The following is a 19,123-nucleotide window of genomic DNA, read 5'->3' as shown; positions in this document are numbered from 1 at the left end:
TTTGTTGATACAGAACACCCCACCTACTTAAGAATCACCTGCTTATTTCATTGTTAATTTGCTTTACTATATTTTTTATTACAAGCAGATTCCCAGAATGAATTACAGAATGAATACATATCTATTATAAAAAAAAAGGGGGGAAAAGAGAGAGAGATAGAGAAGCACGATAGAGAGTAGAAAAAGAGAGGATAATAGGGGGAGAGAACAAGAGAGTTGAGAGAGAAAAAAAAAAATCGAGAGAGGAGAATAAAAAAGCATGAGGAGAAGGAAAAAAAAAAAAAAAAAAAAAAGTGAGCGCAAGGGAAAGCACAAGAAGAGAAGTGAGGAAAAAAAGAGGGACAGAAGAGAGAGCACAAGAAATGGCATGGAAGAAAGGAGAGTGATCATGAGAGAAAGCAAAAGAAAAAATAGAGTGAGCACAAGAAGAGAGAAAGAAAGGAAACACGAGAGGAGAGAGGGGGAAAAAAAGGAGAGAGACAGAAAGAGAGAGAGAAAGAAAGAAAGAAAGAAAGAGAAAGAAAGAGAAAGAGAGAAAGAAAGAAAGAGAAAGAAAGAAAGAGAGAAAGAGAGAGAGAAAGAGAGAAAGAGAGAAAGAAAGAAAGAGAAAGAAAGAAAGAGAGAAAGAGAGAAAGAAAGAAAGAGAAAGAAAGAAAGAGAAAGAGAGAAAGAGAGAAGGAAAGAAAGAGAGAAAGAAAGAGAGAGAAAGAAAGAAAGAAAGAGAGAGAAAGAAAGAGAAAGAGAAAGAAAGAGAAAGAAAGAAAGAAAGAAAGAAAGAAAGAAAGAAAGAAAGAAAGAAAGAAAGAAAGAAAGAAAGAAAGAAAGAAAGGAAACACAAGAGGAGAGAGGAAAAAAAAGGAGAAAGAGAGAAAGAAAATGGGAATCTGAAAGAGAAAGATGTCCCTTTCTTTTAAGTCTATGGAAAATATAGAAGCAGCCAAGAGGGTAAAGTGGGTTGTAGGGATCGGTGGAGGTTCGACCAGACATTTATGGTATATTCTTTGTTCCATATATTGTCACTAGCGGGAGAACCCCCCCAATAATAGGAGCCCATAATGACTCCTCATATTAAGATACATGGCTGCTGACATAAAGCAGCTGGAGGAAATTATGTTATAGGTCCCTGAGGGCACCATCACGGCACTGACATAATGCGCACTATTACATGACTAGTTAGTTAGATGTTGGGCTGGAATGTAGTTTTTGCATTTTTGCATCTAAAATATTGGCGTCTTCCTGTTACAGTTTGGAATAATCCAAGTACAGAATGAACCCCACTACATGCCATCCCCGGCTATCCACCGGCTTAGATGGACATAGATATCAGGCCGTGCTTGCTGCGAGGGAACACGGTGACTTCGCCCACGGCTCTCGCAGGGTGTAGGTGTGTGTACAAATCCACGGACTGTATAAAACTATCTCCATGACAGTTTATCAAAACAGGAAGCCAAAGAGAACAACAGGATGAGAGCGTCGGGGGCGTCTATATACTAGGAATTAGATAAAAGTGTTTTGGAGAGAGGAAAAATTGGGTTCTACGTGAGGAAGAAATCACAGGAAGGGAGAGACTGCTAAATGGGGACAAGAACATTCATATTACAGTATCAAGAAGCAGGACAGGGGTTATAGGAAACGAAGGGCCGTTATCAGGTCAGATACGTCACGTTGCATGATATTGTGCAATGTTATCTGCTTAGGAAGGGTCATCACAAAATATACAAACAACAAAAATAACCAGTTAATTTCAGGTCACAAGGCTCATCACTCATTTCTTTTGTATATTATACGACCAATGTTTTCTGTATACTTGTTAAATCAGCACTTTGTGCTTCAGAGCTGCGCTTCTTGCAGAAATCGCGGACAGGAAACTGTTATGAAGGCAAACACAGTGCTACTCTTGTCCACGAGTCTAGTATTGTTGCTTAGACGACAACTATTCACTTGAATGGGAATGAGCTGTGAAATCAGACACAGCCCAGAGAAAAAAGAGATACAAAAGCCATATGGAGAGGGGTTGGTACCTTGGCCAAGGACCAAAGGGGTAATGTTTCTCCTTAAAGTGATACTGTCAGCCCTCTTATTTTCCTTCATTTCATTGGTAGACAGTGTCACCTAGGGGGCTTCACAGCAGGTGGGCCACATCTCTGGGCTGGGAAGGAGGCCCGACCGCCATGAAGCCCCGCCCAGGTGGCACTGTCCACTGATGAAATGGAACAATTTTAGAGCAGAAAGAAGACACAGATAAGTGTTATACAAATATGTCCAATGTGCAGTATCTAAGCTTGTGGATGGTCCGGAGAACCACACATAGAGGAAGGGGGTGACAATATCACTTTAAGGATTGGGGGGGGGGTTACAGTATCACTTTAAGGCCCGACCAAGATACAGATTCTGATCCCACTGGGTAGTGGTTCACTTCAATACAAAAAGGCGACTCCATTTGACACAAACCTCCACTCCATCTTAGTGACCCATCTCTGGCCAACAGCCATATTGAAGGTGCTCTACTGATCAAAGACTGTAACCTGAAGAGGTAAAATGATGCAACCGTGACTCTTAATTAAAAGGGGTTGTCCGGGAAAAATTCATACTGAGCTGCCGGGGCTGTGGGAGACAGTAATGTATACTTACCTGTCCTGCTCTCCCATCGTTGCCAGTTTCTGGTCTGCTCGCTCACCACCACGGTCATTGTTTCATAACATCTGCTAATGTCCCGTTACGATAGGAACTGGCCGGTCAGCATAGACTCTATGCTGAGTAGCTAATTTATGGTAGGAGCGGCACATCACTCTCAAAATACTGACAGCAGTGCTGAGCGGGTGGACCGGGAACCAGAAGTGGAGGGAGAGCAGGACAGGTAAGTATACATTACTGTCATGTCCCCCACAGCCCCTGGCAGCATGGCTAAGTATGAATTTTTCCCGGACAATCCCTTAAAGTAAAACAGTGACCGTTGCATCATTTTACCTCACCAAGGGTGTCCCCGCAATCGCCTCAGCCAAGAGTATTAGGGAGTTGTAAGATCCATCATTATCACCAACACCTAGATGAAGCCCCCCTTCATGCTCTGTGGCAGATCTCGAGAAAGCATTATAGGAACCGGCCTGCGACAAGACTCCCTTCATCCCGTCAGATCTGGATTGCTACAGTAGCTGTGCCTTCAAGTCAGTGTTTAACTCCAATTAGAAGCCTTTGAACATGACTGGGGATTCAAGCCAAGCCAGAAATCTCTCTAAAAGGAGAGGTCACCATTTCTTGCCTAGATAACATGAAGGCAGCAACGCAATTCACTATAGTCAACCATCATCAGAAGCTGTATCATTAGCACATAGGTGGCGCTCTACTGAAACACCCCAAGTAGGTATTCAAAGGCGATTCAGCGGTGTAGCAATAAAGAGGTATTCACATCTATATCCTAATGGCTGTATGGGGCCGCTGAACACTTCCGGACAAGCTCAGATGGGAAAACCCTAATATGCTGGATAGAAGCAGGTTGAATACAAGACAATATTTTAAAAGAAAAGTAAGGTAAAAGAGAGAGAGAAAAAAAAGAAAAGAATGAAAGAAAAAACACTGGAGGTTTCATAGGAAAATGTAACAAAAGAATAATTTATTCCAACTAACCTGAAGAGCGTGTTCTGTTTCTTGAGCTCACCCGGAGATTTACCTTCAAGTTGGCCAAATCCTCTTCATCCAAAGCAATATCCCCCCAGAAAGCGACTAGAAGAGAGAAAAATCACAGCTTAGAAGCCATGCTTGACTGTGCATTTCGTAACGGTTCTTATATGATTGTCTTGAGGTTACTATTGACTACAACTTTGATGTGTCTCTCCGTGTCCAAACTCAAATAAAATGGAGACCTTGAGCTATTGGAGTGTGACGCCAGTGGGGAAAATCACATCATAAGCTTCGGGTCACACAACTACTCTGCAGCCAGGATTACACAGCAGAAGACCCCGGAGAGACGTGTCCTCACATCTCACTTTGTAGCATTAGGCCAGAAAAGATGAAGATACTGAAGCCTCTACTGAACTGAAAAATCTGGATTATAAGTAGAGATGATGCAACTTGAGCATGCTCGAGTCCCATCATTCGGCATTTGAATACGGGTGGTTGAAGAAGTTTGATGCAGCTCTAAGAAGTCCTGGAAAATATGGATACAGCCATAGGCCATAGGTTGTATCAGTGTTTCCTGGACTCCGTCAGACTGCATACGACTTCTTCAGCCATTGGTAATCCAATGTCAAATGATCTGACTCTAACATGGTCAAGTTGCGCTCATCTCTAGTTATAAGGCAATGGAAAAGAAAAAATTTAAGGTTCAAATGTGGTCTTTCACATTTATGTTGGTTGATCTCCTTGTATTAGACATCATAGCACAGGATACAAGTGATATCTAGCCTAAAACAAGTCATGTGCCTTAGATAAGTGTTGGCCAAACCCACCGGTTTTGGTGAGGTCAGCTGACAATGTAATGTCAGCTTTCCGTCTCTCCTCCGATGGCAGATGTCAGGGGAAAGAATGATCAGGCATTTTAGAATTCAACTGCCTGATCCCTTTGTTTTTGCGAAAAAAAGACACAACCATAGTTGTCTGGCAGTGGCTTACTGTACCTTCTCTCCCCATATACATTAAACTGAGCCAAGAATACATGTATGAGTGGGATCGAGAGACACTGCTGTTGGTCAATTGTCATCTTATGTATATGGTTATGTTCACGCTAAAAAGTATATGTGCGGTAGATGCTGGCAGAACGACAGGTGAATACTGTGCCTTACTTGCACTAGACCTGTTGAATTCTAGTGTATAGCTAGGATGAGGAACTTACAGCCCTACAGCTATCTGAAAATTACAGTTTCCATCATGCCTCGGGCATGATGGGAATTGTAGTTTTGCAACAGCTGGAGGGCAGTAGGTTCCCCACCTCTGGTCTATAGTCTACTAGTCCCATAGACTATGTTGAGTCTGTAGGCCCGGCACAGTATACGTTGGCAGCATCCCTTCCTGCTGGTCCATTTATTAAGGCTAAAGGCTGAGAAGCTTCCTTCACCCATATCTACCTTCAGTAGTTCAGGAACAATTCTGAAGCAAACCTTTGTTGGATGAAGGTCTTAGAAGGCTTCCGCGTAAAGTATTGTGGGGGTTCAAAATAAAGACTAAGAATAACATCACCATATAAAACTCAAATTCAAAAAGGCATAAAGTACTCAAGTGAGCAACCAACCTATCAAACATAGTAATCATATGCTATGTCGTGTAGGCACTGCCCTATGGTGTGGTGGCATATTGGAGGAAAAGTGATGGTGCCTTCATGGTTTTTGCCCATTTGCACCCTCCATAAATTGGGCCAAGGTTGCCAGATTGTTGGGCTTTTAAATCTCTGCCTACGATATTGATTTTAAAAAGTTTGATAACTTTCAGTGGAGAACGTCTTTGACATTGAGGCAGGGGTACAGGATGCTATTTGTGTATTTTCCATGTATATACATGAAGAAAGTCATAAATATTCTCAGCTTGGGTTGGAATCTAATTTTAACAAACAACAAAAAAATCCCACTTCTAGTAATTTTTAGCTACAAGCAATGTGTCGTGACTTTCAGGAATTCTGCTATTCTGTATGGAAGCTGTCACTTAACACATTGAAGAATGTAACAGCTGCAGACTCACCTGGATGTTGTTCTTACATAGTTGTGGGAGCAGAAGTTTTATAATTCTGTAGCGTTAACTATGAAAAACCGAGCTATAAATCCCATCAAAGACAAGACAGGTACCCAAGCAAACATGGGCCAGTAAACAACTATGTATTGACTGACACAGCTTAGATAGTCCATAGAGTGCTGAAGGCCAGATATCTGGCATCTGGTGCCCCATCTATATGTAAGGTTAAAAAGCCACCGACAGTACAAATGGGTATATAAACATAAAAGCAAAACATTTTTAATCTAAAAACAGTAACGCTCTAGGTACTAATCAACATCTAAGTTTTTGTGTTTTTTTAAATGAAGATGACTCTTGTCCTCTACCCCCCCCCCCCACCCCTATGAGGCAGGTCTGGCAGACTGTATTGCTACACTCCCGCATAAACAAGATGTCCCCAATTTTTCCACCCATTTCATACAAAGAACATAATCATTGATGCATCTGTAACACATATGTAAACATGGACCACCAAAATAAATAAAACATCTTCAAAATGGACTTTCACTTGAAGAAAGGCCAAACATGTAGATCAGATTTTCTATGACTAATTTTCAAACTCCCTATGTTGGGTCCTAAAAAGTCAGCACCGATTCTGATTGAAAAGTTTCCAATTTTGTCGTGACCCTACTCCCTCCCCCCCCCCCCACACACACACACAACTGAAACACCCAGTTGTCAAGATATCAACAATAAAGTTTAGCATTGTCTGGACATCTATAAACTAGCGGGGGGGGGGTCGAGTTGTAAGAAAAAAATGCTACTGAATTATTTAACGAAGAACCCAAGTAGTTACTAATATTGATAGGTCAGGAGATTGACTAATCCTCTGTAACGTTTTTTTCTTTGAAGCTCAAAAAAGGTAAAAAAAAAATCTTTTGGCATTTTTTCCCCATTTTTAAGGAGAAATTTACCCAGAGATTGACATATGTATGGCGGCAGTTGCAATGAGCACAATGGTACCTTTATGTGGCACCTCTGGTGATATGGTGGAAACATAATTTTTTATCACTATCCTGAAGAGTCATTGGGGTGGGGCTAAGGCACTGGGTTGCCACATTGCCTCTCCCTGCTTACTCTCACTGGCCTCCCTCTTCTTGATTGAGAGTTATGGTCATCCAAGTCGATGGCAGTACATGTGCAAAGAGCTTGTAAACTTGCGCGGCCATTGACTGGGATCACATAGCTGTCAATCAAGAAGGGAGAGAACTGGAAAAGTGAGTGGGGAGAGGCGGTGTAGCATCATAGTGCCTCATCCACCCCTTCATGACATTTCTGGACTGTAATAAAAGATCAGTTTTCCAGAATATGCTGTATACACAGGTGGCCAGTTACATACAGCAATCCGAGATGACGGTTTCCCCTTTAAGCTTGTTTTTAGGCTGTACTATTGATCTTTTTTGTGTACAGCAAAAGCTATAGTTATTTTAATTTGGACTGTCTTTTGGGTACAAAAAAACTGCCATATGTTAACTATAAAACAGCCAGAAAAAGAACCCGGCACTATACAGGTGTTAAAACGTATTACTGTAAAACTACTGTATGGAACAGCTGTTTTACCACCGAGCTCAATATAACAAAATATAAAAAACAAATATGGTCGCAACATTTGTTTTATGGGTTAAAAAACAAAAACGTGGGAGAACACAAACTAAATGTAGACACAAAATTTTTTTTTACTTTTTTTAAATTAAAAGGATCCAAACAATCATGAGGCTTTACACTGGTAATAGTTGCAGTAGTTCTACAGCACCAAGACATGAGCTATCGTCAGCAGAAATCCCTCCAATCCTTGCTTCCAAATATAAATGATCAAACCAGCCTCAACAGGTCGATGGATCCGTTGCCATCAGGGCTGGCGTCAGCACAGGGCTTACAAGGGCAAGTGCCGGGGCCCACATCGCCTCTAGGGGCCCAGAGAGGGAGAAGGGCCTGGTGTTCTAATGTCCAGCCTGTTCACTTTAGTACAGGGTGAGCGCTGATCATCAGAAGACACAGGAGACATAGCAGGACCCGCTCAGACAGAGAAAAGGGAGAAGGACCTGATCACATGACCAGAAGGTCCTCAACCGTGTCAGTCAATCAGCAGTGTCTGTGCCAATAATGTGTGTTTGTGTATGTCAGTGGTGTGTTAAGTGTGTGCTGATGATGGGTGCATGAGGCTCTGTCACCCAAGGACCCGCAAAAACCTGGAGCCGGCCATGTTTACCGTAAGTGTGCCATGTATCTGTCAGTCTGACACTGTTAGTAACACATGGATCAGAGATTAGTAGGTCGTCAATCTAAATCACTAAATTTCACGTAATCAAAAGCCGAACATCACGTCACTTTACGCTGTTGGACCAGCTCTGTTATCTTATGCTCATTTTCTCCTTTCTTACACAGAGCTGCATTCATAATTCTGCTGTTCGTCCGGAAACAGACAGCGATTGTCTCTGCATTTAACTGAAAAGAAAGTTTAAAGTTTAAAAGTTGAAGGGGAAGTAAATAATTCTATTGTGACCTAAAGATGCACTATGCCGCATTCTGTGCCCTGTACAAACATGTATTCTGGTAAAAGAAAAGCAGGCTGGCAGATTTTGGCAACAGTTTTAACGCCACAGAAATAAATAAGGTTGTCTGTAAATTTGTATGGAAAAACACTGGTGTGAAAAAAGGCCTTAAAGGGGTTCTCTGGAGAAAAAAAAAATGTGTTTTTAAATCAACTGGTGCCAGAAAGTTACAGTTTTATAAATTACTTGTATTCAAAAACCTCAAACTTCCAGTACTTATCAGCAGCTGTATGTCATGCAGGAAGTGGTGTATTCTTTTCAGTCTGACACAGTGCTCTCTGCTGCCACCTCTGTCCATGTCAGGAACTAGCTAATCCCCAGAGGAAACCTACGCTGCTCTGGACAGTTCCTGACATGGACAGAGGTGGCAGCAGAGAGCACTGGAAAGAATACGCCACTTCCTGCAAGACATACAGCAGATGATGATAGGTACTGGAAGACTTTGAGATTTTTAAACAGAAAAAAAACTACAAATCTTCTTTCTGACACAAGTTGATTTGAAAATTTTTTTTTCTTCAGAGTACACCTTTAAATTAGCCATACACCTTTGCCATACTGGGGAACGCCCCTAGGGAACCTCATTTATATATTAACAAAAAGTCTTATATCTCAGACTGTTAACAAAAATTTTTTTTTTATTTTCAAAGTTTGAAATCCTGATGAGTCCCCCCCATCCAGCTATGGGCTAATTAACGCCTTAGTTTTCCTGCTGTTAAATATGGGGGTCATACCGGAAGCCTGGACATTATTTTAGGTCCCTATTACAGTCAGTGACCCATATTTAGGTCCCTATTACAGTCAGTGACCCATATTTCCCTCTTTCCCAGTTGTGAGCACACTTCCAAATGACTTTACCATGGTAGCATCTGGGGCAAGCGGGCCATTAGCTGTAACTATAGTGCTTCTCTATAGCAGAACAGACCAGGCTATGTGAGCGGCAGACAGAGTGAGCTGTGTAAACGGACAAACATATGGACAGGACACCGACAATCACTGTGCAAATGCCGAGGTGTAACCCTTTACAGGTCCGGACAGTGACAAATGCTGCCCGGCTTCCACGTGTGCACAGATGCAAACTGCCCATAGGTCTCTGGCACATAGGAAGAGACAAGATCAACCCCCTGCAGCTATAAAATAACATTTACATAACAGGGGCCATATGAGGATTTCACAAAATTTGCTTTCAGTGACCCATATCATCATTTCTGCAGTACAATGTAGCGGTGCAGTGGGTGAGTCGTCCATCATGTCAGCATCATAGGACCAATCCCAAACTTTGTGAATTCCATTCACACCAATAGAACATATTGCCAAAAAGCTAGGCAAAATCATCAACTACATATTGCGTGTGCCATGGTTACCTGGTCCAGGCTTAAAGGGGTTATCCAACGAAAATCTTTTTCTTTCAAATTAACTGGTTTCAGAAAGTTATATAGATTTGTAATTTCCTTCTATTAAAAAAAATCTCAAGTCTTCCCATACTTATCAGCTGCTGTATGTCCTGCAGGAAATGGTGTATTCTTTCCAGTCTGACACAGTGCTCTCTGCTGCCAACTCTGTCTATGTCATGAACTGTCCAGAGAAGAAGAGGTATTCTATGGGGATTTGCTTCTGCTCTGGACAGTTCCTGACATGGACAGGGGTGGCAGCAGAGAGCACTGTGTCAGACTGGACAGACAGAAAGAATACACCACTTCCTGCAGGACATGCAGCGGCTGATAAGTGCTTACAGTGTTTAGATCTCCACCAATTGCTAGACAAAACAGGGAGAAGCACTCAGCTAAGCACTTCACTTGGTCCCTATAGAGTTACAATAGAGCCGTCTCCTGTAGCGCTTAGCTGAGTGCTTTTCATGGCCCTTTATAACGACCAGTGGGGGTCAAAACTTTTTGATGTATCAAAGTTTTTTCAAAATATGTATTCCCATAGCACATCCACAGTCTAGGTCATAAATCCCATCTACTCAACCTTTTTCTAATGGGACCTCACCAACCAGAACATGGCAGTATGCCTTGGCCTCACCATTGGCCGTCCAAGTTTATGCCAACATTAACACTGTAATGTAATTTATCTTTCAATTGTCTTGAAAATTATGTCTGTACCACATCAGAGTCCGCTGCAGCCAAAGAACGGCGTGTGTACTCTCTAACTACTTCTATCAAAACTACCCAGCTGCGCCTTACCAGCCACTAGGGGGCGCCTCACAGATTAGGAAGCAATGCAGTAAATTCCCAAAACGTGTTGGTTCCCCTCTGTATTCTATGGAGACCGCTCCGGCCTTAAGTAGGCAAAGAGGGCAGGGGCAGAGGGGGTAACCAGAACTCTGTTCTCCCTATAGGCGGGGATCCCACAGCTATCTGATATATATGGAATATCGGTAAAGGGGTATTCCCATCTCAAATAACATAGTTATACTTGTAGGACCCATCAGGTTAAATGTTTTTGCACATACATATATGCTGAGTGGGCTGTCACTCTGGAGACGAGTATGTCTCGGAAGTGGCAGCAGCTGCAGTCAGTGAGGACACTATAATGGCCGCAATAGGACACCAGGGGAGCAAAATATATATATATATATATATATATATATATATATATATATATATATATATACACACAGTGGTACCTTGGTTTAAGAGTAACTTGGTTTAAGAGCTCACAGTTTTTCAAATTTGTGACTTGGTTTAAGAGCATTGCTTTGGTTTAAGAGCTCTCTGTGCTGGGTGGGAGCGTGAGTGGGGGAGGGGCATGGTCTGCATAACGTGGTCTGCAGCCCTGTACTCTGACCCAGGAAGTCTCCCTCACCTTCCAAATCATAATAGATCCACTTCAGGCTGGGGCTTACATGAGGGGACAGGACTGTGGAGGTAATCTCTCCATAGCGGTAACCCCTCTCTCCCTAGACAGAGAATGCTGAATGTATGTGCCCACATCTGCCCTGCTCATTCCTTCATGCTCCCTGCAGTCTCTGTCAGCCCTTATGTTTCCCATCCTCTCCATTACTGTACAGTAACCTATAATATCACATATTCTGCTGTTTCTGAATGTTTGTTTCATTTGTTTTACATGGTATTCAGAATAATAAATTATTATTTTTGGGGTGTGGAACCAATTGTCTGCATATCAATGATTTCTTATGGGAAAATTTGCTTTGGTTTAAGAGTGGATTTGGATTACAAGCACAGTCCCGAAACGAATTATGCTCGTAAACCAAGGCACCACTGTATATTATATATATATATATATATATATATATATATATATATATATATATATATATATATATATATATATATATATATATATATATATACCAGATAACCCCTTTAAACTTGCAGGACACCAAGTATTTTTGCAAATTCATTAATTTAGCAATCTTGTCTCCTTCGGCTAGGTTCACACTGCGTTTTCAGCATCCGTTTAACGGATCCGTTTTTTTTAACGTCCAGAAAAATAGGGTCAGCAACGTTTTTTGGTCCGTTTTGGTCCGCCAAAAAAAACGGATCCGTTTTTTTTTATAATGGAAGTCAATAGAAAAACGGATGCACACAAATGAATCCGTTTTTTGCAATCCGTTTTTTCATACGTTTTTTGCAAAAAACGGATGCGTTAAACGGATGCTGAAAACGCAGTGTGAACCTAGCCTTCTCCTGATGTGCTGCTCTTTCCTTCCCTTTGTTGATAACTCATTGTCTAGGTTACTGACCATCACTTGCATATGCACTGACCATGGTCTTGCATATATGGTGTGAACATACAGATATATATTGTATAATAATAATGATATAATTATATGTACACACAAGCCAGACCACTGCTTTTAGAGCAGAGTGGTGGTCGGTAACCTAGACAATGAGTTGTCAACAAAGGGAGGGAAAGAGCACCACATCAGGAGAAGGAGACAAGATTGCTAAATTAATGAATTTGCAAAAATACTTGATCTGTCCTTCATACGAGGGTTTAAGGGGGTTATCTGGTGTTAGGATTTTTTTTACATAATAATAAGATTATACAATGCTGCACTGTTGAAAAACATAATAAAAATCTTATGATTACCTGTCCACGCTCCCCTGTTGCGGTCTTTCTGGTGTTTCCGCTGACTACAGCTGCTGCCATGCGTCTCAGGAGTGACAACTCGCTCCACCAATCACCGGGGGGAACGCAGAGGGGTAAGAATAAGGGGTGTAAAGTGAAACTGGCTCTGTTGCCCCTAGCAACCAATCAGATTCCAATTTTAATTCCTCAGACTCTTTGGAAAATGAAAGGTGGAATCTGATTGGTTGCTAGGGGCAACTGAGCCAGTTTCACTTTACACCATGTTTGATAAATCTCCCCCATGATGCTTAATATGTTTTCCAACAAGGCAGTATTAAACAAAAAAAAATTCCTAACGCTGGGTAACCCCTTTAACTATATCAGTCAAGACAGGAATACCCCTTTAAGAATGCAATGTTCTCTCACTTTCATGGTTCATGCATATGTCCGTATTACAGCAACATAGTAAACATGTAGTATGACTTTGATAGAGGCCTGTGTACCTCCATGCGGAGTCATACACTGGCGGGCTATGTATGGAGGTATTCTCCTATAACATCAGAGTGTGATGGAGCCTCACAGTACTGCTCAGTACTCTCACCTCTGTGTACATGCTCCGTGCACAGGTCACCAGCCCCGTGACCCCACACTACAGCAGGATAGGACTCAGGCCTTGCTTTGGCTATTATGACCCCTTTATTTCTGCAGAAAAACCTTCGCTGATTTCCTTGCACATTATCAGAGGCAGAAATACTATTCTTGGCACATATCACATCTCGCTGCAAACACCAATCTGTATCAGGACCATATATTATCTAATTATATTACCAAGACGGGGATCTCATGTGCGATGTAAACTCTACAGAGAGATGAATAGCACATGAGGAGAAGAACCGAGCAGAAATAATCTCATACCATACTGCCGGAGCAGTCCAGAACAGATTAGAAGCAAGCTGTTCTAGGTTAGTCCATCACCTAGAATTAATAAAATAGCTTTTATTCCTCATGTTTTTATTTTCTCATATTTTTCCATTTTCTGCATCATGTCTGAGCATCTGCTCTTTTAACAGCATTTAAAGATACGCTTTACATCAGCCACACAGAAATAGGAACCAGCGATCTGAAGATTCCTAAATGCATTGACTTATGGGAGAGAGTTGTGGGCATGCTCTGTGACAAGTGCCGTGGTCACTGTGCAAGGGAGGGGGCTGTGATCATCATCTATTGAGAATGGTGAATCCTGCGTTATCTGTACACTGGTGTTATGTTTTATTGCAGTCTTGCCTGGAATGAGAAGTGATCTGTACTTTAGCCTTAGTAAGGCTGAGCACTCTGTATGAAAAATTTAGGATTATTAAAAGGGTACAGGTCATGATATTTACTGACTCAATCAGCGTTTAGTCAGTCCTGCCGCCAAAACATCAAGTATCCGTGGAAGACGACCACATTAGGTCTGTTCCGTGGAGGAGCCCCATTCTGATCTTTTAGGGCTTGTGCACGGAATCATCATCATCATATCCATGGATAACCAAACTTCTGCCAGAGCCAACTGCTAGCTGATCAGGTCAGCAAACTTCACATCAGGTTCCCCCTTAATATAGAAAGAGACAACACTGAAAAAGTTTAAAGCGTTACTGTCACTGTAAAGATGCCCCAGGTTTAGATCAGTCAGGGTCTGGGTGTTCACCGAGCCTGGAGAAGAGTACGGCTGACTGCTTCACTTCCTAGATCACTGCAGAAGTCAGTCTCCATAGACTGAAAGGGGTATTCCCATCTCATCTAATATAGTTATAATGGTCTGGCTGGTGTGTGTGTGTGTATATATAAATATATATATATATATAAGCTCTACCTGAAGGATCATCAGCTCAGGTCAGGCCAGGACTTGCATTGTAATACACTGATGTGAAAGCGGCCCTGGGCTAATGCTCCACATCGACACTAGCGACTGAAATAGTAACAAAGTATTTGATAGGTAGTAAGTAATTGAAAACCGATTCTAATGTGTGTTGTTCTCGGATTTTCTTAGTAAATATAATCAACAATAGATGCCTGGTCTCATGTTTGTGTCCATTAAGGCCACGTTCACACAGCCATAAAAAAATATTGTAAGTGTAACCTTCAGCCTTGAACAATGTAGGGAGTGGGGGGGGGGTAGACAAGTTTGTGCTTGGATACAAGGAATTACATTTAGCAATAACTTTAAATTACAGTTTTGTTCAGGTTCGGCTAAGGGACTTCTGAGGCAGCATGTGTCACTGCTGCACTGCGCAGGTAGAGGGTAGTGTGAACTGCAGCCTAGAGTCCTATCTAAGGCCTTATTTACATATCCCGTAAAGTTGGCCGTAATTGCGGATTCGTAGAGCACATTGTTTTATATTGGGCTATTCACACAGTGTTAATTTTAATCTGTAATCTGTTCCGTGAAAAAAAAGGACATGTCCTAGAGCGGATCCTTATTGTGGTACAGATCACCAATAAAAGTCTATAGGATCCGTATTTTTTACGGACATCACGGATGTCACAGCCATGATGTTGGTAAAAAAAACGTGTGAATGAGGCCTAACACATTGTAACACATTATATTACCATAAGTGCCTGAAATAAACTCAGCTCTCCAGTATTTGTATAGAAAATTGCTAGTTACACAATAGCTTTTAAGGCTACACAATTGTGCAGCCTTAAAAATATGGCCACTTTTTTTTCCAGAAAAGCCTCCATTCTTGTCATCAGTTTGACGGGTTGCAGCTCACTTCCACTGAAGTGAAGAGACTTAGGCCATGTTCACATGGCGTATGGTACAGCAGTACCGGCCGGATGATCTTTCGGGCCGCAGTGTTCCGATGCGGGCCCATCAGAACTCCTCATAGCACACAATGAAGCAAGCGTCCGGAGTCGCTCGCTTCATTGTGTGAATTGACAGGGTTTACTTCTGCCGCAATTCACTGAATTGCGGCCGCAAAAAACTGACATGTCAGTTCTTTGCGGCGCCGCTTGGGATCCCGGCCGGAGCGTATACTATGTGTATACGCTCTGGCCGGGATCCCATAAAAGAACATGCAAGGTGTTTTGCATGTTTTGCCGTTAGCAACAACGGTCGTACTTTTATGCTGTATGAACATAGCCTTAAACTGTAATACTATACAGAACCTGGGAACAAGGGTGGTACTGTTTTGCATGAAAGTCTAGTCCTGGAGAACCCTCTAAATGGGATCTGTCGGCTCTCCTGAGCCATCTGCCTCAGTAACTACTCCTATTCCTTAAGAAACGACAACTCTGAAACATCTTTCGATCCTAAATGTATGAAAAGTTGACAACTGGGCGTTACCATTCCTTGTCAAAGAGGTGTCTACCTACACAGTCAACACTGACTGAAGTATGGTCACACCCAGTTGTCAATTTCTTTATACAGTTACAGGGGGGATAACAGAGGAACAGCACAATGTAAACCTGTTCCATAATTGTTATTTCTTTGGGGATTAAAATTTACTGGGACAGACATGTCGGGAGGCTGATTCATGGTATTTAACGTCATTTACATTTATGACCTTCACACAATAATTTTGCTTCTGTTTACTACCATACGAGACAGAAAGAACAGATGAATCCCGACAGCTGTGTCACCAAAAAAAAAAAAAAGCGGGGGAGGCTTCCAAACTAGAGGACAAACACACAAAAAAACTAAGTTATATTGCAGCTGTAAGCAACAGGGGCTTGAGCTTCCCGCAATGTGACCTGCAGGACCACTATGTATGTTACGTACACTTACACAAGGCAGGCCTGAGTCAGCGTATGTGTGCGTTCCCATGTGTGAATCACCGCATATCGTATGAATGAGTGTGTCGGAGCCTGTATCTGCCTGTCTGCCTTTGTGTTTATGTGGCAGATAATCTTTCCACACATGTGGGGAGGGGAGAGTAAAGAAAAAAACTGTCTATGTGTCAGTCTGTGAGTGTGTAAAGGAGACGAGTGTAAGTGTGCAAGAGAGCGATGGCGACAGATTGAGAGGGGCAGGATAGTGCCAGGGGGTTAGCGGAGGGAGATCTATGCCAGCGTATCTAATTACCTAGGAAATTCACAGAAAAGGTGGGATGAATAGACTCATTTCTTACCTAAGGCCCCGTTCCCACTGAGCAAAGCTAGCGGAATTCCGCGACGGAATTGTCCGCCGCGGAATGCCGTTAGCCTCCCGCTCATAATGGGAGTCTATGGGAGGCGCGCGCTGCTGCTCTGTCCGCGCTGAAGAATGAACATGTTCATTCTTCAGCGCGGACAGGGCAGGAGCGCGCGCCTCCCATAGACTCCATTATGAGCGGGAGGCTAACGGCATTCCGCGGCGGACAATTCCGTCGCGGAATTCCGCTAGCTTTGCTCAGTGGGAACGGGGCCTAACCATACGCATAATTTAGTCATGTCCCTGGCTAGACTCCTTAAACTATGCACCACTGGCCCGACTAAATGGCCATGTTTATTTCAATGGGGAGAGGGAGACGAGTCTGACACTAAGGGCCCTATACCACCGGACGATTATCGTTCAGATTATCGTTAAATCGTTCAAATCTAAACGATAATCGTTCGGTTGAAATGCAGTTAACGATTAACGACCGAACGAGAAATCGTTGATCGCTTTATAAGACCTGGACCTATTTTTATCGTTGCTCGTTCGCAAAACATTCGCAAATCGTTTGCATTGAATAAGACATTGTTCGGTCGTTCGCAATAGATACAAATGCAATAGCGAATAAATAGCGAAGAAAAAACTATCGCAATTACAATCATAAGTAACGATTATCGTTCCATGGAAATGAGTGAACGTTTTCAGGTCTTCCGCAATAGCGGTAGTTTTAGATTGTTAATGATTATGCGAACGATAATCGTCCGGTGGAATAGGGCCCTTAGAACACTGGGAATTCTGACATTTCTGATTTTAGTTTCTCCAAGAAAAAAAAAAAAAAATGGAACAACTAAGAGACCCCCATACACAACTGATAATTGATGGACACTCTCTCTCACTATATATATTTCAGGAATGGGGAACCTTCGGCCCTCCAGCTGTTGCAAAACTACGACTCCCATCATGCCTGGACAGGCAAAGCTTTGCTTTGGCTGTCCAGGCATGATGGGAATTGTAGTTTTGCAACAGTTGGAGGACCGAAGGTTCCCCATCCCTGATGTAGACCATCAGTATCAGAATGGACAATGCTGAGCTATGTGCAGTACCAGACACAGCCACTACAATGTCTACGGAGCTGTGTCTGGTAATAAAAAGGTCACTGAATCAACAATTAGCCGAATAGTGAGGTGCCAGAACTTGCACCCCCACCGATCAGATGTTCTATCCTTTAAGACCCTTTTACACCGGCCTACCCAGAGTCTGTAAATGGGCGCCAATATAGGAGATCGGTACTAGTTTAAAACACCTTTACACAGCTAAATGAGTTGTATGCCGTGCCACGTGAATGTTACGAGCCATTGTCAATAATGATCCCTTTTTACGCAAGCCAATTATCAGCAATGAGCATTCCTTTGAGAATAGGTCATCAATAACACCTTCAGGCCACGACCACACAATGAGGGAGATTTATCAAACTGGTGTAAAGTAGAATTTACTTAGTTGCCCCTAGCAACCAATCAGATTCCACTTTTCATTCCTCACAGACTCTTTGGAAAATGAAAGGTGGAATCTGATTGGTTGCTAGGGGCAACTGAGCCAGTTTCACTTTACACCATGTTTGATAAATCTCCCCCAATGTCTTTTTTTTGCCATTTTGCACCCAAATAACAGCAGTTATTAGCAAACATTGGCCATTACTTCATAAATAACGTTGCCCATTGTTTTAAAATAACGTCCCTTATGTGATCACGGCCTTAAGGGCGGCCTCTAAAAACGGATGGACAAAATAGATTCTTGTATCCATAAAAGCTTGTTTTAGTGGCACCAGTATGAAAACATTATTAGATACACAAATAAAAGTTAGGCTCCATTTTCAAATCATAAGGACAACTAAAAACATCCAAATGACCCTGATCAAAAGTTTACATACCCCATTTCTTAACCCTTAGAGGAAGGGCCAATTTCAATTTTTGCATTTTCGTTTTTTCCTCCTTGTGTTTAAAAGGCCATAGCACTTGCATTTTTCCACCTAGAGACCAACATGAGCCCTTATTTTTTGCGCCACTAATTGTCCTTTGCAATGACAGTCTGAACTTTTGCATAAAGTACACTGCGAAACCAGAAAAAAATTCAAAGTGTGGTGAATTTGAAAAAAACCCCCACGCATTTCTTTTATTTGGGGGGTTTGTGTTTTTACGCCGTTCGCTCTGGGGTAAAACTGACTTGTTATATATGTTCCTCAAGTCGTTACGATTAAAACGATATATAACATGTATAACTTTTATTGTATCTGATGGCCTGTAAAAAATTCAAACCATTGTTAACAAATATACGTTCCTTAAAATCGCTCCATTCCCAGGCTTATAGCGCTTTTATCCTTTAGTCTATGGGGCTGTGTCAGGTGTCATTTTTTGCGCCATGATGTTTACTTTCTATCGGTACCTTGATTGCGCATATAAGACTTTTTGATCGCCTTGTATTACAATTTTTCTGGATTTGATGCGACCAAAAATGCACAATTTTGCACTTTGGGATTTTTTTGTACTTACGCCATTTACCGTGCGAGATCAGGAATGTGATTAATTATTAGTTCAGGCGATTAAGGACGCGGCGATAGCAAACATGTTTATTTATTTGTTTATTTTTATTTATAACATGGGAAAAGGGGGGTGATTCTGACTTTTATTAGGGGAGGGGGCTTTTTACTTATAACATCACTTTTATT

General features: G+C 42.0%; 1 protein-coding gene across 1 annotated transcript in view; it reads right to left on the bottom strand.

Annotated features, from left to right (window-relative positions):
- Positions 1–19,123, bottom strand: part of BMP1 (bone morphogenetic protein 1) — a 77,938-nt gene that overhangs the window by 50,279 nt on the left and 8,536 nt on the right. The window contains exon 2 of the mRNA XM_069944452.1: positions 3,625–3,720. Within this exon, the coding sequence (XP_069800553.1) occupies positions 3,625–3,720 (96 nt within the window). The remainder of the gene's footprint in view (positions 1–3,624; positions 3,721–19,123) is intronic.

The sequence above is a fragment of the Dendropsophus ebraccatus genome, chromosome 1, assembly GCF_027789765.1.
Source record: "Dendropsophus ebraccatus isolate aDenEbr1 chromosome 1, aDenEbr1.pat, whole genome shotgun sequence".
Classification (NCBI taxonomy): Eukaryota; Metazoa; Chordata; class Amphibia; order Anura; family Hylidae; genus Dendropsophus; species Dendropsophus ebraccatus.
Note: the sequence above shows the minus strand (reverse complement) of the source record. Positions and strands in the feature narration are given on the sequence as shown.